Raw genomic sequence first — 19,396 nt, forward strand, 5'->3', positions numbered from 1 at the left:
TCCCCTCCTCCTCCTCTCTACTCTCCCCTCCTCCTCCTCCCCTCCCCCCTCCGTCTTCTTCTCTCTCCCTCCCCCAAAAGGCGGTAGTACTCCGATCATCCTTCCTTTCGTTTAGCTTGTGTCCCAGTGTCCACCTCAAAACGGGTCCGCTCCTATCACTACAGTGATCACGTCCAATCCTCTGGGTCTTCCATCTTGTTTCCAGATCTCCCTCTTCCTCCACCCTCGCTTCTTTCCTGAGAACTACATGACTACCCCTTTCCCCCTCTTGTCGAATTGTGTTTCGTACTACATTTTACCCTCCCCATCTAATCAGTCATCCTCCTACCTTACCTACCTTGCCTACCTTACTACCACTACTGCTACCTTACTACCCACCTACTTTACTTTACCTACCTCATCGATCTCACCCCTTGACCTTCCATCATCATCATCATCGATGGACAGAATCACTCCTTTCGCAGACTCAACTTAGTATAACTGCGAATGATGAGCTCCTGGCTATACTAAAACACCCTCGACAATCCCAGGAGATCCTTACACTCCTTCGACACATTCGTTACGAGGAAGACTATCCCGTCGACACTCCTCCATACCTCTCCGGTACCAACCCGGCTGACTCCAATCCCCTCTCCTCCCCTCCCAACCACCTCCACGACTCATCCGACCCGCAAGAGTTCCCTTGGTTTTTCTGCTGGCAGAGACTCGAAAGGAGATAGAAACCATGACTGTCTGCTACGATCATTCCTCCGTGAGGAGCATTGCTCCCGCCTCCGTCGCCTCTCTTGAAGACAGATTCGAAGTCATCAAAGAGGTTGGTGATGGCAGCTTTGGTAGCGTGGCTGTCGCACGTGTACGGACAGCTGGCTCCAATGTTGCACGACGAGGAACCATGGTAAGCTCCTGGCCTATGCCGAGATGCGATGTGAGGTTTGCTGATTCCTTGCTTAGGTGGCGATCAAGACGATGAAGAAGACATTCGAATCGTTGGGTCCCTGTCTGGAGTTGCGTGAGGTCATCTTTCTGCGGACCCTTCCACCCCATCCCCACCTCGTCCCGGCCCTCGACATCTTCCTCGACCCGCTTTCGCGCAAACTGCATATCTGCATGGAGTACATGGACGGCAACCTCTACCAACTAATGAAGGCTCGCGACCACAAGCCCCTGGATCAGAAGCACGTCAAAAGCATTCTATTCCAAATCCTCTCAGGTCTCGACCACATTCACGCTCACCACTTCTTCCACCGCGACATCAAACCCGAAAACATCCTAGTATCTACATCTGCTCCGAACGACTCCGCCTTCAGCCGTTACTCTAACCTCGTCACTCCTCCTTCCACTCCTCCCACCTACACTGTGAAGATCGCCGACTTTGGTCTGGCACGCGAGACACACTCAAAATCCCCCTACACGACCTATGTCTCGACGAGATGGTACCGCGCCCCCGAGGTCCTGTTACGTGCTGGCGAGTACTCCGCGCCGGTGGATATGTGGGCCGTTGGTGCTATGGCAGTTGAAATTGCAACCCTGAAACCACTATTCCCCGGAGGCAATGAGGTTGACCAGGTGTGGCGCGTATGTGAAATCATGGGCAGCCCCGGTAACTGGTACAGTAAGTCTGGGGGCAAGCTCGGAGGTGGTGAGTGGAGAGACGGTTCTCGCTTGGCTCAGAAGCTGGGTTTCACTTTCCCAAAGGTACGAACCATGAACACCGGTGCATCAATCCACCCGATCAAGGCACTAACGCAATATCAGATGGCCCCTCATTCGATGGAAAGCATTCTCCAAGCCCCTCAGTGGCCCGTTGCCCTTAGTCAGTTTGTTACCTGGTGCCTGATGTGGGATCCCAAGAACCGGCCGACTTCTACCCAGGCATTGAACCATGAGTACTTTGCCGATGCCATTGATCCCTTGAGACCGAAATCTTCGACTGCTCGCCTCTTGGGTCGCAAGCACTCCGAGAAGGTCCTCAAGAGTGCTACTCGGGAGCAGAGCGACTCGCCCACACTCACCTACAAGGCGTCTTGGTTCAGGAGATCGTTGATTGGAAGGTCTGAGAGTCCGGTCCAGCCTACGGACAACGATCATGTCGCCAAACCAAGCGTTACCTCCTATCCTTCGGAGCTGCAGCCGAGCAAGACCAGACCCGCGCCAACCAAGCGGGCTACCTGGGCCAATGGCGCTCCCATGCCTATTCTGCCTTCGATTCGGCCTGTGTCCCCCTTGTCCAACGCCGTCACAGCGCAAGCGAATGCATCCCTGGCTCACTCTGGCGACAGCGCGGGGAAAGCCAGCAAGAAGATCGGCCGGCAGTTGTCAGTCAATTCGAACGGCAATCACTATGCCGATGTCCACAGGCAGGAAGCGGAGAGGGCCCTCAATGGTGGAAGCGCAGTCATCACGCCGAAAGAGAGCTTCTTCTCTCACTTGCGCAAGCGTGCTCGCCGGTTATCTGGACGCAACCAGGGCAATGTCTCCGGCGATGATGTGGAATCCAACGCTGGATGCATGCCTTGGTCAAACCGTTCCTCGCTGGCTCTGGACTCTGTCAACGTCAGTGAATCCAAGTCCACCTCCGACTTTGCGGAACTAGACAAGGCCCTACAGAGTGTGAGGCATTCTCTTGATTCCAACAATCGGGGCAATGTTCCTGTGCAGATCACCTCCCATGTGGACGGCACCAAACGCCAGTCCATGCCCCAAGGTTCCATCCGGACAATGGGCGACAGCCCTGTCTCAACAAGTGGTAATGGAGCGCCCATCTCCAGCCGGACTAGGCGTGCAATGCAGATGTCTAACAACCCTATCCACCGCTACGAAACTCCGGAGGAAGAGGATGAGCTTCTTGACGAAGTGCTTCATTCGGCCAGCAAAGCTGCTCGGCGACTAGCACAGGCTGATATCACCTCCGACGGCTCATCCCACTACAGCCACGCCGCTGGAGGTAACGACAGCGGGCGTCCATTGCCAAGCCCTTATCCAACTCCATCGCCTTCCGCCAACTGCGAAGGTGGCTTCTTCGGCCCAGAGACGACTCCATGTCGGCGAGTCCCAGCTGAGAAGACAGAAGCAAACTCCAACCGCCAATGGCCCACACCGCCTTATGACGAAGCCGAATGGACCAAGTCGGCTTCGGCTACCACCAAGTTCATGACCGGATCAGCAACTTATCGGTAGCTTCGGTTTGGCGGGCCATCGCACTTTTCTTTCAACTCCTCATCATCTTTCGTTGAATATGCTTGCATCTACCAAAAAGTCAGAAAATGAGTGGTCATGCGCGTAACCGGCAATCTCGCCGAGCAAAGGCGTACGGGGCATCTGGTGTCTACTGTGTGATTTTATCTTGTGTGAGGACTGGCAGCCTTTTTCTCTTTCATCTTGCATCCTGCGCTTCATTTCCCATACCCGTTTGTATAGCCCGAGGTTTCAGTCCGGGGTTGCCTTTCATTTGTTTGCATTGTTCTCATACCCCAAAGGCCTTATTCATAGATACAGTCGGCCTCGCAACCTGTTTTCGGCATGCCGTTTATTCGTCTTCCATTCATTGACCATTTTTACAACAACATCTGCACATTGCTCATCCCTCGTCCTTGATACCAATTGCGCGAGTCGCAATTCTTACACCCATCTCTCACCCTATATATATATCTGAATTATTCCCCAACATGTCTTACATACTCATACCACCTTTCCTTTTGTCCAAACTCCCTTCATCCCTATGTATATTTCCTGTGGCAATATTCCCTCAGTCATCAAGCCTTCCCCTTCCCCTCCTCCACCCCTCATTGCGCGGATGGAGAGTGCTTTTTCACTTTCCCTCAAAACCTCCCTTCACCTATTGTACAGTTTATGATTTGGCTGAGGAGCATCGGTGGCTGGTCTGGAGCTTCAACATCTTGTAATATAGGATCATCTCGACGACATACTCGTCTATTTATATATACACATCTAATTCCGCAGACGACGTCTGTATGTATCTGCATATATTGTTTTTCCATGTATGAAAGAATGGCAAAGAGTTGGCGGAGTACATAGAAAGGGATATCTTGAGTGATTAAGTAGACAGATCGTATGGAAGATCGAATCCACCGAGACGGAACAACCGTTCCGCCGACATTCCGGCAGAATTTCCCAAAGCAGCACTACGTCAAAAGCTTCAGATCGACTTGTCAATGCTTTAACATTGCAGCCATAAAAGCCTGGCGCGACCGAAAGACTGCTCGGCTCAGCAGGTGATACAGGGCTTCTCAGCTTGAGCTCGCTCGACTCTCTTTGCGACAAAATCTTGCCGCTCAATCACCAAAGCAAGAAACCATCCAGTTCCCAGCACCTCAGTCCTTGATCTCGAATTTCCTCGAAGGGCTGTCGATAGCTGCGGAGACTGGCTGTACCTCTACCCCAACCGAACTTATTTAATATCATCCTTCGGGTCATACACACTCGTCTTTCTGCTTTCCGGACGAGACAAGCCAACCAAGAAAATGTCAACCCAACGACAAGCCACCTCCGCCTCACAAACCCCGCACATCTCCCCCGCCGAACTCTCCTACCTCTACACCTCGCTCAGTCTCCCCCAGAACCCCATCCGACCCGATGGCCGCTCGGCGACGCAATTCCGGCCCCTGACCGCCGAGACCGATCTGCTGCCCGGCACGAACGGCAGCGCGCGCGTCGGGTTCGCGGACGGGACGCAGGCGATCGTCGGTGTGAAGGCCGAGGTGGAGCGGACGGTGGTGGGTGCTGCGGCCAGTTACACTCTTGCAGAGGCCGAAGGCGCGGGGGATCTTGATGGGGAGGGTGGGGAGGGGTCGGGTTCTGCCGCTGGTGCTGGGGCTGCTACGGCCGGTCATGGGTCGTGGGTGCAGATGAGTATTGAGATCCCTGGGTTTCGGGACGACGATGCCCTGCCTGTGTTTCTGGCGGAGATGATGCGGGAGCCGTTGGTTGAGAGTGTCTCTTCTGGGGGTAAGGGTGGTAACGGTAGTGAGGGAGGGGAGATGGAGGGGGGTTTGAAGGGGCGGTTGGTGATTAATCGGAGGTGGCATTGGCGGTTGTATATTGATGTAAGAGATTGCGTGCTCCCTCCTTTTTTTTGTTTCTGTTGGATTGGAGTCAAGTCCAATTGCTAACCAACGACCGACGAAACAGGTATTACTGCTATCGCAACCACTCTCCTATCCTCTCCCCCTGTTGTCCCTGACGACACATCTGGCGCTTCTGGCGACGAAACTCCCCAAGTTGAAATCCAAGGGCGAGGAGGATCCCTTCTTCGACGATGACTGGAATGCGGCCGAGTATTTGTACCCGAGGGCTTCATCTTCGTTCCCCAAGTTCGGCGGTGGCACGGCGACAGGTGGTGTTCCTCCTCCCGTGCAACATTTCCGGCCGCCGGTGACCCTTCTGGTGATCGCCGTGGGCGACAATGTCATCTTCGATCCGAACCGCGAGGAGATCGCTGTCGCCGATACCGTGCTGGCCATCTCGGTGACGCGCGATGGCGGTGCCGAGGGCGGCCTGAAGTTGTTGTCGATCCGGACGATTGATCCCCCCTCGCGGCTGACGCAGCCTGGGGTGCCAAATTCCGAGAATGTGGCGACGCTGGGGGCTACGGCTGGTGCTGCTGGCTCGGAGGAGCAGCAGTCGGCGGCGGTTCTGAATTCGGTGACGGGCGAGGAGGAGGTTCCTGGCGTGTGGAGGCCTCGTCGCGGCGGGGTGAAGAGGCGGACGGTGGCTAAGATGGTCAAGTTGGTGCTGGAGAAGGGTGGGGTTGGTGAGGAAGTTCTGGAGGGTTTGGAGAGTGTGGAGGTTGGTTGAGCGGTTCGGGAGGGCTTGGATGGTGCTTGTCGCTCTGGGTGGCTAAAATGTCATCCCACATGGCAGACACATCTTCTGGGCTTGTTTGCGAGGAAAGGGAAGCGCATATCCGCCTAAAAGAGCGTGATTCTAGACCACAGCGATAACTCGCCCGATGCTTAGCCCCCGGTAGACACGAGCACAACCCGCCGAGGAGGATAGAAAGCTAGTAGTATTGTACATAGACCTAAGATATGCTAAAAATCTTCCCCAACTATATTCCTCATCTTACACATTGCAGTACCTCAGGGCTCTGTAGTTCGACCCCCGATTGTACCAGATGGATAGATCCGGTACCAGCCTACCAAATACCCAACCACTTCTTCACGGGCCTCTTCTTCCCCTCCCAATCGACATATGTGCCGTCGCCGGCCTCCTCCTCCCGAGCAATAGGCGACTGATCATCGACCGCCTCCGCGGCAGCACCCTCAGCAGCACCCTCCGGCGCCTCCTCCAACCCATGCGCAATCCGATACTGCCGGCGCTTCTCGGCATCCTCGACGCGCTGCCGGCGCTTCTCGCGCGTCTGCTGCGACGAATGCTCGACATGCATCCGGAACACCGCGAGCGCCTGGCCCACTGTATCGAACGGATGCGACAGCAACCCCGACCACGAAGGGAGCAGATGCGCGAACGGCGACGACCGCTTGAAGTTCGTGGTAAATGTGAACGTTGCCAGGGAAGTGAGGACGCCCTATGGGTAGCAGCCGTGGTTAGTATTTACTAAGGTATCTTCAACGAAAACTGTGCAGTACGCAGCTTCCCCAAACTCTGCTCAACCCAACCAAACCCCCCCCGGGATGCACAGGATAAGCTCACCATAGCAATCCAAACATGAATCCCCCGATTCGTCAGAAACTTATGCGCCACCGTCCCCTCGGGCGGGAACATGTTGGGGTACTGTTTCTTTCGCTGGGCCTCCTTCTCGGCCTCCGTCAGGCGCGGGCCGTAGTGCACCGGGTCGGCGTTCACAACGCGGCCATTGCTGGTGCGCACCACGCGCCGCTGCGGGTGCGACGGCGGCCGGAATCTGTCCGGTTGCGGGAGGACGATCGGTTTGTCTTTGGTCTTGGGGGAGGTGGGTTTGCTGGAGGCGCAGCGGCGGGTTGTTACGGTGCTGCTTGTGGTTCGGGTGGTGAGGGCTTGTTGGAGGGTTCGAGAGGTGGGGATGCCTCGTGGGAGGAGGAAGCGCGGGATTCGGATTGTGGTTGTTGGTTGCATCTTTTTGGTTCGAAGGTTGGTGAGCTGGGGTGGAGGGTTGAAGGTGGAGGAGGGTTGTTTGTGGATGCAGTGCCAGGTTGATTGATATGCCTGATACGGGCAATTTTCTTGACCGGGGAGGAGGTGGTGCCGGGCGGTGTGAGCTTTGTGATCTAGTCACGTGAGATGACGGACAGTCGTGATACTACGGCTACTAGGCTGGGATTCGTTTGTTTTTTTTTTTTTTGGCCAAGCTTCAGGCTGGTCCGAAAGAAATATGTCAAGCATAATGCACTGCGATAATCGAGGACGCCGTGTGTGTTATACAGCTACGTACATTGCACTGCGTAAGTCATTGAATGGCATGGACATCGTCCCGGCGCATCGCATGTTTACTTGACCGGGCTGCGATTGTTGCTACGTACACAGTACAGTACTTACGGTTATCGATGCGACGGAGCGGAACAACGTAAGCCCAACGCCAAGTCGGTCAGACTCGGAGGACGAATGACCGTCCAGGCATTTGCAAATGTTGCTCCGTACCCCCGAATCTGCCCCGGGCTCTGGTCTGATCTGGTCCGGGCACCAAAAGTTGAGGCAAAGGCAATGGCAAAAATGATGTAGTGCTTTCACCATTCTCATATCATCCCCTATCGCCCTAGAGTTCCATTGTTCAGTCTCGTCCTGAACCATTCTTTGGTGATTCTACACCCATCGAATTCAACCGATTGGTTGCGGGATCCCGAAGGCACGGCAGACAGAGTCAGCAGGAATGAGCGTAGAATGAGATCATACCTCATAACTTAACTTACCTCCCAGGTAGGGGTCGAGCACACGGGCGAGGGGGAGAGAGAGGTTTGAATAGTAAATCCATTAAGAAACACTAGTCTAGACAGTATAACAATCAAAAGACCTCAGGACAATTCATTGACTCTGGACTCCCATTCTAATTTAGGCTGGTAACTAAAGGCCCTCGAGGTAACTGTGCCTGGTGATCTCATCTTTTCACCCAAAAAATCACACCGGCATCTGGTCCCGGATGCGCCCGTTGCGCTGAATCATCGCGGCGCTGATTGGCGGAGGCCCGGATCACGGGAAAAGGGCTGTTGGGGCCGCTCTTCCCAGTAAGTACAAATTGCAATCGCAAGTTTTTCTGTCCTCCCCTTCTGCTTTCCCTTCTTCCCCCGGAATCTCCTCCGCTCAATCCAATTCCTTTGTACTTTACCTTCGTTACCTTTTTTAATACCCCTCACATCTCCCCTTTACACATTCAAAATGGGCAAGGACGCTGGTTTCGCTCCTGGTAAGCATTCCATTTGAAATTTCCCTGATCTCCCCGGTGTTGCGGCTCGTGGTCAGTGTCACCGATCATGCACTGGTCGCTTCGAAGACTCGGCTTGAACACAATGTCTTCGGGGCTTCCGGATGCATGGGCCAGGTGTTGGGTGGTGGTGTCTGGTCTCGATGTGTTATGATCATGGGTTCTTTGTCGGTTCTGTCGCCTTGACAATTTGTCGCTGCTTTGCCTCTTTGGCTGCAATTGCAAAGCCCATGAATCAGACCACAAGATTCCAAGACCAGCGATAGACCCAGGATCGTGACGAGCTTCGACACCTACTGTTTCCTCACTACAATCCACATGCGCGAGGCCGAGCTGGAGGCCTGCGAAAAGCCCCAGCAACCGGCAACACAAATGCTCATACAGACTGCGGCTAACATCTCCGGTTTTTCAGGTGACTCTGCCAAGGGTGCCAAGCTCTTCCAGGTGAGTTGATGTCTGCTTCTGCATACATTTTCTGGACTCGGTTGCTAACTCTGCATTTACCAGACTCGCTGCGCTCAGTGCCACACCGTCGAGGCCGGTGGTCCCCACAAGGTCGGCCCCAACCTCCACGGTCTCTTCGGCCGTAAGACCGGTTCCTCCGACGGCTACGCCTACACCGACGCCAACAAGCAGGCCGACGTCACCTGGGATGAGAGCACTCTCGTAAGCCCACCCTCGCGACCCGCGCACCAATCGTGATCAACTTGACTAACATGCTTCCTTCCAGTACCCCTACCTCGAGAACCCCAAGAAGTACATCCCCGGTACCAAGATGGCCTTCGGTGGTCTCAAGAAGGCCAAGGAGCGCAACGACCTCATCACGTACGTTCCTTCCTGCGATCGGTTCAGGCACCGTCAGCTAACGGATATGTTTCCTACAGTTACCTCAAGGAGGCCACCGCTTAGATGTCTTCACCTATGTGAAACTTTCTAGACCCCGACCGGGACGTACGGGTCTGCCTCGACTCTGCGTGCTGGAAACAGCCGGTCACTCGGTCGTCTCTGCGGCTTGGTCGGGTCATGTAACATTACCCTTTGATTACATGCGATAGACTTTGGAACCTTTGTGCGATGGAAGAAAAAAGAGGATGCTATAGAGCCTTTTGCCTCCTTCGCGACCGCTGTCTACTACACATATTCCCGATTGACGTTTTGTTTATTTTTTTTTCAGTTGTGACCAACGAATGCCCTGCTTTGTGTATGATGGTATCAATACTTTTTTTCTGTGAGACTATAATGAAAAAAGATCTCCTCTCATGACGCCATGCGCGCCGAAAGTGACCTCTAGGTGCGTCTGTGCTTTTTCCAGTTGCAGTAAATTGATGCGTTGGCCGAGTCTGGCGTTTCAGGATGATCAGGATCACGTGTGCCGATGGGTTGGCCGCGGTCGGCGGTCGGGCAACCGCCAGGCTTCAAGGTTCCCTGATTTTCCCGCCGTTGCTGGCCGAGAGAGCGGGTGGGTGAGTAGAAACATGAATCCATCAATCATCGACGGCCGCTGCGACAAGTTTCGACTGCAACGGCAATCTGGCGGATGATCCTTGCATCGTTGGAGAAGCATCTCGGCCACATGATTGGACCAGTTGTCCTGCTATAGCCTGCTACCGCACCGCCTGCTACCGCCATGACCAACTTGGTGCTTAGTTGGTGCACTTCCTCAGACAAACAGTCTATCTTTGCGCATTCAAAGTGCAGGCAAGCCATGATGCGAGTGCTGCCTCTCCCCGTTCGGATACTTCGGGCGGCACTGAAACCAAGGGATTTCCATCTGGTCAAGATGTGAGATAATCTGGGGACCGATATACAGTACAGTACGGAGTACGGTATGTACCACTGATCGGAACCCAGGGATGACCACGAATGACGCGAATCGGAAGATGTGACCGAGCACGATGGCGTGGCAGTAAGCACGACCGGACGTGTCGAAGCTGCTCAGAGTTCATCCGTACTGTACATCGGGAGTATCAGGCTTCTTTCTCCCCCTCCTCGCTCTGCAGCACTTCAGCCACAGCGTCCCTTTGCCCCTCCCCACTTGAGAGTTTCTTCACTGACTATCGCTATCGATAAACCCCCCCGTTCACAATCGATAGGGATGTATTCTTGGTTCAGGTCCTTCCGCCCTTCTTTGTTATCGCATTGATGTCCGCACGTTGTCTGCCCTTTATGCGATGGATGGAACAACGGAGGTTCTTGAGATGCGCTCCATACGCAACAACTTTGCGCACTCCCTTGGGCTTTCCCCCCACCATCGGTTTGTACCGGCAATCAGAAGAGAGAGGACATTTTGCAAGCTCCATCGACACTCCCTCTCCAAAGATAGTCGGTTTTAGCCCATCGCACATGACCCGGGGCTGGCCCACCACGATTGGTCCAGCCACCCCCCTCCCCTCCATTGTTTAAATACGGATTCCGAACCCCCCCCTCCGACCAGCGAGACATGCGAGGGGCGCGTATCATCTACTTGTACCTGGAAAAGAAACAGGTTACTTTACTTACTTGCCTCGAAACCCTGTGTGTGAAATCGCATTGATATTACTATACTTCCATCGCAATCTTATACTGCACCGACTTCGGACGGAATACTGAATACTTGCTTGCCTCAACGCATCCATCCCATCTTATCTATCTATATAGTCTATTCAGATCGTGTATTGACTATCTTACTTGCCCTCTACTAACCGCATCCCTCCATAGCTCCCCTCCCTGTCTCACACAGGTGGCACCCTCTCTTGCGGTGCCTGTGTCTGTGGCTCTGTGTCTATAGTGGTGGTTCATGCAAGCACCTCTCACAGTTGCTTTTGACGGTGTATTGCGGAGAACCCGCTGTGACTTGTCGCATCCCATAACCGTTTCTAAACACTGACTGACTGGTTGGCCTATTGACACACGCACACACTGCCGTCCATCCTCTATAATCTGTACTTGATCCTCTGTGAGGTCTTGCGCGCGTGCGATCGCTCACCCGTCTACTCTGGTGAATCCAGTTAATGATTCAGGGTGGCCCTCGTGGTCCTCAGGCACCCAGGCTAATTACTTACATTCACTTACGGTCCTCATTTCTAACTCTCTGATCGCATTCCATTCCCTGGTCTCACCTTCACTTTATCTTTTTAAACTCTGGGTAGACTTCTCTCTCCCCTCTCCTCCTTCCACTCACCTTCTCATCTCCTCACCTCCTCACCTCGCTCTCACATTTCATGCCTCCCCCCACCTTCCCCATCCATCCGCGCCTAGAACACAGCTCAGATCGTATCTAAGCGCGCTTGCGACTAACCATCTGATCAAGTCTTCTTGACCTTTTCCACCATTCGCGCAGTATCCTCGTCCGCGCAGTGCGAGGTGTCGTCCAGATCGTTGGCGCGATCAAGAGGATCCTTGGCTCTCGTGGCTATTCGTTGTGAAACACCGTCCCAGATGTTAGACGAACTCGATAACAACTTCGACGACCATCCGTCTCTGGATGCGTCGCTCGAGGATTTTGAAAGCAGCAGTAACACACAGCGTTCACCCCTCTTCAGTCTCTCATCGCAGCATTCGGGATTCCGCGAGGAGGAATCAGACCCAGACGATGAAGACCCCAATCCCAACACGGAGCGCTGGTCACCACCCGGCTTTCGCAGACACGATTACAATCCAGGAAGTGGTTGGTATCGCCACGAAGCGTATTCTCGCAGTCCGGAGAAGGAGCGCCCCGTCCTCAAGCCGACAGTTGGGGTGAGCCCGGCGCAATCGCGAGAAGGTAGCCCACAGTACGAGGATGCGGTCGAGGCCCCTGTGACAAAGGACCGCAAGCAGTCGTCCGCTATGACTGAGACCACAGCATGCGCGCCGACGGCCATGTCGCTACAGAGCCCCGAAAGGACCCAGACACGTTCGCCAAGCAGAGCTCCGGCTGGCGGGCAAGCTGGTCAGGACATTGAGGTGGACTTCGCACCCGAGCAGGATCTTAGTAGTTGTAGGTACCACTTCGGAGCACAACTCTATCCAGCGAGCTGGTATGGAATACTGACCTGTGACTTTTTCTTTGCATGAAGATATCCGGTTCCAAGTACGCGCCGAAGTTCAGCAACGTGAACCATTGGCGGCCATTTCCGGGTACCTGCGTGAGAAGTTTGATAAAATCACCAGCACCCGGACCAATACCCTCGTGTCCATAGTTGTCGCCCTGTTGTCCATAGGATTGATGCGCACCTTGTTTCTCCCGAACTATCCTCAGCCAATCCCTGACTTGGTCAAGCTATCCGGGTTTGCGCGCTCCTTTGAGCCCCTGATTTACTATTCGGAACATGGCGCGCAGCAGATCGAAGCCCTGCAGGAAACCGGTGTGGCGGTCTGGGACCTGAGCGAATCAGTTCGTGGCACCAACATGACCAGCGCGCCTATCATCGTGCGCCAGCTGGATGAACTGTCCGAGTCCCTCAAGTCACTGTCATTGGAGCTGACTCGCTTCTTCGCCAACGTCGATGCCGACTTTGACTCGATCCTGATTGTCATGGATTGGGCCAAACGCGAGCTGGAAGCGATCAATGCCCAACCGCCTAGCTCGTTGCCGACACTCATGTTTGATAACCTGCATGAGATTCTTGCGCGGTTGGGCACCATGGAACGGCCGATTGACCCCCACGATGCTCCTCCAGGTAGTGAGCTGGCGACTACACCCACCACATTCGGGCAAGTCGTGACAGCGGTCCTTGGACAAACCTCGGCGCAACGCACGCGCGCGACGCTCACTCGGACTTTTACGGAATTCTTGGGTGTGCTCGAAGAATGTATTAATACCGAGCTGCACCATTCCACCGCGCTCTTTGGGCTCTTTGAGTCTATCGATCGCCAGTTCCTGAATCTGCAACGGACCGTCGTTCGTGAGTCGGATGCGCAAGAACGAGAGGAGGGCGAGATGCTGAGTTCCCTGTGGACCCGTGTTCTCGGACCGGATGCCTCCATTGTTCGCAAGTACGAGAAGAATAAGCGGCTTCTTGCCAGCGTCCGTAGCCGAACTGTCACTAACAAGCACCTCCTGATGGACCATCGCGGACGCCTCCTCACACTCAAGGTGAATTTGGAAACCCTGCGCCGAAAGTTGGTCAGTCCGTTGGTGCGGCGCAACGATTCGGTCCGGTTCGCGGGTGGTGTTGAGGCTAGCAATAGTCACAGTCATGGACGCATGCTCGGGCCGGTCGGAGCCGTGATCGAGGGTCAAATCCGGGGCATCGACGGCAGCTACGAATACCTTCGAGGCGTTCGCGACAAGCAGAAAGCACGATTCATGGAGTTTGTCTTCGGCGCTGGGCGACGAATTCCGACAACCGCGATGCTAGCGGACGGATCCGAGGGCGATGAGGTGGAAGCGCAGGCCATTGACGAAGGTGGTGATTAAGTTGACAGACAGGCTCGAGACTTGTGCTTGACTGCGTAGCATGGCCAGGCGTTTTAATCTGTCATCATCTCGTCACTGCGTGTTCTTTCCCTCATCGTCATTGTCATCGTCATCGTCCATCTCTACCCGTTCACGCATCTATCGGAATACACGGCGTTGCATCTGATCCCTGCCGGTTAGCATTGTCTTGGTCTTGCTATGCATGTGACATGGTGGGGCGTTACATCTACAGGATCGTCCATCATCTGGTTGTGGGCATGGGCATGGTTCTTAGTATCTTCTTCTCTCTCTGGGGTACATGGTTGCGTCTCACGACATCACGGTTTCTGCTTATATCTATGGAGTGTACTGACCCGTTGGCGTCCATAGATTTGTCTCACTGACTGGCGTTCTTTTTTTCAAGTTGTCATCTCTCGATTTGTCGGGTTCTTCTTCTCTTCATGTTTCAATTCGTCTTCGAGGGGCTTCTTTGATTGATCTTGATTGCAATTATATTTGATGATCGACGATCGATTTGATCCGGCGAATTCAAGGCGATGGGACAATGAGGAGGGAGGGAAAATCTTTTCTCAAGAGATAGACAAACAGGAAATGGTGCTATCATTGCTCTGCTTTTAAGGTTATGGGGTTTCGATTGTCCTCTTCGAAGTGCTACCAGTCCTCCGGTCAGGATTTCTTTCTTTCTTTTTCGGTGCAGATAACATTGAAATGGATGGGGCTTCTGTTTTGGTTGGGTATAGGTAGTCGCTCCCCGGCCCTCGTCGCGGGTTTGACTACTCTTACTTTCTTTGTCTGGTTGGTGTATGTAGGGCGAATGGGAGGCTGGGAAGTGGTTTGGGTTGGGTGGTTGTTGTTATCATGGATGGCCGGGCGTGCCTCGTTCCTTTTTCTTTCTTGTTTGTGATTTCTCTGCTTTTTTTCCCTTTCACACAAATCTCCCATCATCCAGGCTTGCATTGTGCATTGACTCTCTCTCTTTTTCATCCACTTCTTTCTCTGTGAATACATAGGGATGTGCCAATGGGGATTGATTGATTGACTTGACTTGACTTGACTGGAGATATAACTGCTTGCTGGTTGGCTGGCTGGCTGGCTGGCGTGCTTATATTTTCTCCTCTTTGTTCTCGATACGTATATGCTGGTTGGCTAGCAACCCTGGGTGAGTATGGATCTGGGCATAGGTCAATCCATCCATCAGCTCCGCCGTGGCGCGCTTGTGCTTGTGCTTGTGCATGTCCCCTCGACAGCTAGCGTCCAGTTCATACTCGCTCTAAGCTATCGGCGGACGAGCTGAGCTGAGCTGAGCTGAGCTATCCGCCACCCTCTCTGACCCGCCCTCTCCCCCCGATCTAGCCCACCTTTTTACCTCCCTGGCGGGGTCCTTTTCAGATGCAGATGCAGATACAGACAGATATTGATATAGACGTAGACATAGACATAGGCATAAACTCATATACAATGCCAAATAAGTATAGGAATCGTTTCTTCTTGTGGAGCTACTTGGGAAACGATGTCACTTACATGCATACCCACCTACCTACCTAATACTCCGACAGCACTAGCGCTGAGCCCATGGCCTATTCTCGCTAACCTACCAAGTTCATAGCATAACATAAGTACGGCACAACCCTTCTTGATCAGAGATCGTAATAGAGCTACGGGCCTCTTTTCTACAGTGCAGCGTATTATCCGTGATGAATTACATAGGTGCCTTTGTATCTGCCGAGAAATATGGATGGTGGGCGAGAGAGAGATCATGGAGGTAGGTAAGGTAGAGTCTGGCACGCTCAGGTATCACATCTCACCTAATCATGAGCTGGTAGAGATGGAGAACGCGAGCTCTGGCAAGGTGACCTGATTGGTAGGTCGTTGATATCCTGCAGTTATGTTCATCTTATTTTTCTCTTTTTGGTTGAAGCTCCTGCTTGAGGCTTGCAATCGGTATTCTTAAATTTCCATTGACAAGGCGGGTTTCCTCTAGTATTGTATCCTCTGCTCTTTAATAGCATTAGTTTGACTACCATTGAAAACTAAACCACCATAAGTCCACTGAGTCGTGACCCCACGACCCACTCTAGAGATTTAATCAAATAATACCACGGCGCTCTGCTTGAAGACCTCCGGTCCCAGCACCGCCGCCAGCTCCGCGACAATCCCCTTCACCGACTGGGGGTTGTCCATCGCCATTCTCTCCCATCCGACCAGGTCCTATCATCATACACCTTGTTAGTAATGCTTCGGCCAGGTGCACAATGCACATAGCGCGCATTCTCCAGATATACCGAGTGCGGAGAGAAGGGGGGAACGTACAATCATATGTACAAAGGATCCATGCACCAGAAGCAGCCAGTGGTCCAGGTCTAGCGCCTTCACTTCATCCAGAGTCAACACGCCAGGCATGTGCAAGTCAAAGAGTGACATGTCCTCGTCGTTGATCTCCGCATCAGCGGTGTCGGGCTCCGGAGGAGTCTTCTCAGCAGTGGTGGTGGTTGCTTGGCGGTCTCGGGAAAGGGAGACGTAGGGTCGAGTGTCGAGTTTCTGGGCGAGTTCGCCGTCGAGGGTGTCCCAGGCGTAGGATTCCGGGTCTATCATAATTAGTTTTAAGGGAAAAGATGGAAGAGGGCCGAAAGGGGGCCCATACCGAGGATATACTGGGGCTTGAAGGTTCCTTTGTAGCGCATTTTCTGACAGGTATGGATATAGTATCCTTACCGTAATGTTGGCAATAGCACGCGATCAGAATCGATGGACTTACCCATGTAGTAGTACGGGTATTGAGCCTCCACGGCGAAAGCAATCTCCCGCATCGCGCTCAACTTGCCGAACTCCCATTGTTCATAGTCTGGGTCATAACTAGCTGATGTCAGCTTTGGGTTGAATCGGCCACGCAAAAAGGAAGCAGTACAAGATGTATACAGAGCTCACACCATTAGGCATCAGATCTAATACAGCTACGGCGATGAGCTTGCCATCGAGACGGTAGCACTGATGCCACGATCCGAGCTTCTTCTCGTCCGACTTCTTCGGATCGGCGGGTGAGCGCGTCAGGCCTGAGCATAGGAAGCGCTTGAAGTCCTTGGTCTGCCACTTCGAGACGTCTTCCTTGTGGACTGTAGTCTGATACTTGCGGAAGAGGTCGAATCTGCGGGTGGATAGGTCAGAATTTGGATCTAAAACCAGTAAAAGTGACGGACTTGGCCTGAGAGATGGAGTCGCCCTCCAGGTTAACCTCGAATCGATGCGCGGGCTCAAGGTACTTCTTCGTCTTAGGATCAATGGGCCGTTTCACATTGCTATATTCGGCTTCGTGGACGGCCCCCAGGAGGTCGAAGCGGGACTTGCGGCTCTTCTTTTCCCTGCAATGCGGACATTCAGCGACCCCCTTCATGGATCTATCCCAACTTGGATCTACTTACTCTCGTGTCTTGGGGCAGAGATATGCGGCTCGACGGATGTATTCAGGGCCGAGAACGAACTTGTTCCAGCGGTTCACGGCCTTGCGTTGATCCTTCCGAGGTTTGAAGTCCAATGCCTCCAGTCTGCGATGATGGTTTAATCTCGTGAAACATAGACAGGGGAAAAGAGCCGACCACCGACCTCATCGTATAGTGAGGGCAGCATGACCGCTGCAGGTTCTGCTTGTAGTACAGCGTGCCCGATCTAGGCCTGGGTTAGTCCCCATGTTGTTCGTACTTCTCATGCACCAAATGAACCACACGATACCTTCTCCAACCCCGATTGACAAGGGCCTCATAATGGGCCGGTCGCACAGAGACCGAGCTAGTGTAGTAGGAGGCAGCTGCAGTAGGTGCGCGTTAGTACTGGCATGGCATGAAGCCGTCGTCGATATGCCTGTGATGGGCATCTCTGGTGGGGCAGCGTGGGGAGACTCACAGCCATCATCAGATTTACAGTAGCCACAAGAATTGCGTTGGTAGCCTGAAGGTCGAAGTCAGCGGCAAGAGCAACCGGTGGGGCGGTCTACATGGCGACAATTGAAGACGATAAATAACAAAGAATGTGATTTGGTGATGTTTTCACTGGAGGCAACGGAAACAGGAGACGAAGTTCGGCAAAGGTGGGTTGGCAGCGGTGTTATTCAGGTCGTATTATGGGGAAGCGAAGGCCGTATAGATCAAGATGAGGGGCAGCAAATGCTATGCCGGCGCATTGAGGGGCACCGATTGGGGGAGAGAAAAGGGAACCAACTGGGGCGGATACTGATCGCACGGGGCTGAAGACGCTATGATGACTGGTTGCTTACCTAGAGGCCGGAAAAGCGACAATTTTCTTGCCTGCTCGGCGTCAACAATCGAGACCATGGCTTTTTTTTTTGGTTGTTGTGGCTGGTGATGGTGGTGGTTGGTGTGTATGTCAAGCACCAAGCGGAGTTCGCAGTCTGCGACGGAGCAACGAAATCACGAGGCAGGCAACTGCAGAATGAGTCGGAAGAGGGGTAAGACCCGGATAGAATCACTAGAATATCTCCTGTCAATGACAACGATGACAAACTAGAGTACTCCGGAGTAAGTATTCTGGTGGCTGCGATGTGGTGGCCTGAGGGGCCTGAGATTGTTGTGATCTTGAAGGATGGAAATGGGGAGAAGATGATGCGGGACGGAATGGTTGAAGCTGGCCAATTCGGCAGGCCCATCCATCCATCCATCCACCCATCCATACAACTTACTAACTATACGTACTTCAACTTAGTTACCTGCTACTACCAACACAACCCATCCCAACTCATCTCATACCCATCAGCCCACCATCCTATTCCCGCCCGCTTGGTCCCAGCTACTTACAGTGTTATTGTCCCGTCGGCCAACCAAACCCAACTTCGCGATGCTTCTAGAAAAGAGCAACCCAGCTGGTCTGCATGGAGGGATCGGAACCCATGTCAGAACCTCCTGTAAGGACCGACTGATCATCCCAGCAAGCCGAAAGCAAGTGTGCCTACTGCAGTGAGGCCGCGATCTACTCTCTTACCCCGTACTTTTGTCCTTGTTCTGTTGGTGTGCCCTGCTTGTTGTTGCCACTGACGAAGGAGGTGCAAGTAATCCGGGAGATGATGATGATGCTTGCTACAGGGTCAACACAGCCCATTTCTAGCTTTTCCATTCGAATACTCACTCTGCACAGAGATCCGCTGGTACTGCGGAGTACTGTACCTCCTGAGTAATGGTCTTGCACCAGCTGGTGAGGGAAGGAGGTCGAACCTGGCAGCTGGCAGCTGGCGATGCATTCAGATACGGGTATTGTTAGTCGCCGTATGAGCATCTCCCTTACCATACGGTAATTTGTCGATGGAAGTAGAAGTTGGCCAAGTGCCCTTCCCCCTTCTTCACGGTAGAGCAAGAGCGGCTTCGGAAGGGAAGCTGGAAGCAAATGGAATGTACATATGTACTGTCGTATAATGGGTGCCCGCCACTCAAATTGATCGTGATGTGATGCCGTTCGGAAATCAAGGTACACCTCAGTAAGTAATCTTCTTTCGCGCATCCCCAGATCATGAATCACGTGCAGGTATCTTCCTGCTTCTCCATTCCCCCCAACGTCCAAGCATCATCGGCATCAACGACAGGATCTCAACTGCTCAAGGGATCCGCATCTTTCCCACAGATCGCTGCTGCGTTGTCGCCCTC

At 53.4% G+C, this 19,396-nt stretch overlaps 6 protein-coding genes across 6 annotated transcripts; 4 read left to right on the top strand and 2 right to left on the bottom strand.

The window, feature by feature from the left end:
• Positions 1-724: 724 nt before the first annotated feature.
• ASPACDRAFT_59613 (serine/threonine-protein kinase) lies at positions 725-3,177 on the top strand (the record flags this gene model as incomplete). The annotated part of the gene is made up of 3 exons (XM_020203464.1): positions 725-895; positions 952-1,695; positions 1,756-3,177. The coding sequence occupies 3 exons, from the start codon at positions 725-727 to the stop codon at positions 3,175-3,177; spliced, it is 2,337 nt and encodes a 778-aa protein (XP_020057120.1).
• Positions 3,178-4,464: 1,287 nt separating this feature from the next.
• On the top strand, positions 4,465-6,052 carry ASPACDRAFT_77685 (exosome non-catalytic core subunit RRP42). Its single transcript, XM_020205013.1, has 2 exons — positions 4,465-5,063; positions 5,149-6,052. The coding sequence occupies exons 1-2, from the start codon at positions 4,482-4,484 to the stop codon at positions 5,812-5,814; spliced, it is 1,248 nt and encodes a 415-aa protein (XP_020057121.1). The 5' UTR covers positions 4,465-4,481; the 3' UTR covers positions 5,815-6,052.
• Positions 6,053-6,062: 10 nt separating this feature from the next.
• On the bottom strand, positions 6,063-7,110 carry ASPACDRAFT_77686 (uncharacterized protein). The gene is made up of 2 exons (XM_020205014.1): positions 6,673-7,110; positions 6,063-6,547 (listed from the first exon to the last, which is right to left on the bottom strand). The coding sequence occupies exons 1-2, from the start codon at positions 7,072-7,074 to the stop codon at positions 6,155-6,157; spliced, it is 795 nt and encodes a 264-aa protein (XP_020057122.1). The 5' UTR covers positions 7,075-7,110; the 3' UTR covers positions 6,063-6,154.
• Positions 7,111-8,255: 1,145 nt separating this feature from the next.
• ASPACDRAFT_77687 (uncharacterized protein) lies at positions 8,256-9,650 on the top strand. The gene is made up of 5 exons (XM_020205015.1): positions 8,256-8,356; positions 8,787-8,818; positions 8,882-9,040; positions 9,105-9,199; positions 9,259-9,650. Exons 1-5 carry the CDS (start codon positions 8,329-8,331, stop codon positions 9,281-9,283), a joined length of 339 nt encoding a protein of 112 aa, XP_020057123.1. The 5' UTR covers positions 8,256-8,328; the 3' UTR covers positions 9,284-9,650.
• A 2,141-nt stretch (positions 9,651-11,791) lies between these two features.
• On the top strand, positions 11,792-13,754 carry ASPACDRAFT_27308 (uncharacterized protein; the record flags this gene model as incomplete). The annotated part of the gene is made up of 2 exons (XM_020199486.1): positions 11,792-12,332; positions 12,412-13,754. 2 exons carry the CDS (start codon positions 11,792-11,794, stop codon positions 13,752-13,754), a joined length of 1,884 nt encoding a protein of 627 aa, XP_020057124.1.
• Positions 13,755-15,836: 2,082 nt separating this feature from the next.
• Positions 15,837-18,076, bottom strand: ASPACDRAFT_42275 (arginyltransferase; the record flags this gene model as incomplete). The annotated part of the gene is made up of 10 exons (XM_020201069.1): positions 15,837-15,962; positions 16,065-16,339; positions 16,396-16,461; positions 16,510-16,607; positions 16,660-16,896; positions 16,949-17,110; positions 17,171-17,293; positions 17,352-17,414; positions 17,478-17,553; positions 18,019-18,076. 10 exons carry the CDS (start codon positions 18,074-18,076, stop codon positions 15,837-15,839), a joined length of 1,284 nt encoding a protein of 427 aa, XP_020057125.1.
• Between the last annotated feature and the right edge of the window lie 1,320 nt (positions 18,077-19,396).

Source organism: Aspergillus aculeatus, assembly GCF_001890905.1.
Source record: "Aspergillus aculeatus ATCC 16872 unplaced genomic scaffold ASPACscaffold_6, whole genome shotgun sequence".
NCBI classification, from domain to species: Eukaryota; Fungi; Ascomycota; class Eurotiomycetes; order Eurotiales; family Aspergillaceae; genus Aspergillus; species Aspergillus aculeatus.

Bases quoted from the DNA above. Each gene is read 5' to 3' on its own strand.
- ASPACDRAFT_77687 (XM_020205015.1), top strand. From the start codon at position 8,329: ATGGGCAAGGACGCTGGTTTCGCTCCTG. The intron at 8,357-8,786 runs GTAAGCATTCCA...CCGGTTTTTCAG, and splicing joins GGACGCTGGTTTCGCTCCTG to GTGACTCTGCCAAGGGTGCC. The intron at 8,819-8,881 runs GTGAGTTGATGT...TGCATTTACCAG, and splicing joins AGGGTGCCAAGCTCTTCCAG to ACTCGCTGCGCTCAGTGCCA.
- ASPACDRAFT_77685 (XM_020205013.1), top strand. From the start codon at position 4,482: ATGTCAACCCAACGACAAGCCACCTCCGCCTCACAAACCCCGCACATC. The intron at 5,064-5,148 runs GTAAGAGATTGC...CCGACGAAACAG, and splicing joins ATTGGCGGTTGTATATTGAT to GTATTACTGCTATCGCAACC.
- ASPACDRAFT_77686 (XM_020205014.1), bottom strand. From the start codon at position 7,074: ATGCAACCAACAACCACAATCCGAATCCCGCGCTTCCTCCTCCCACGA. The intron at 6,548-6,672 runs GTGAGCTTATCC...TGCTACCCATAG, and splicing joins TTCATGTTTGGATTGCTATG to GGCGTCCTCACTTCCCTGGC.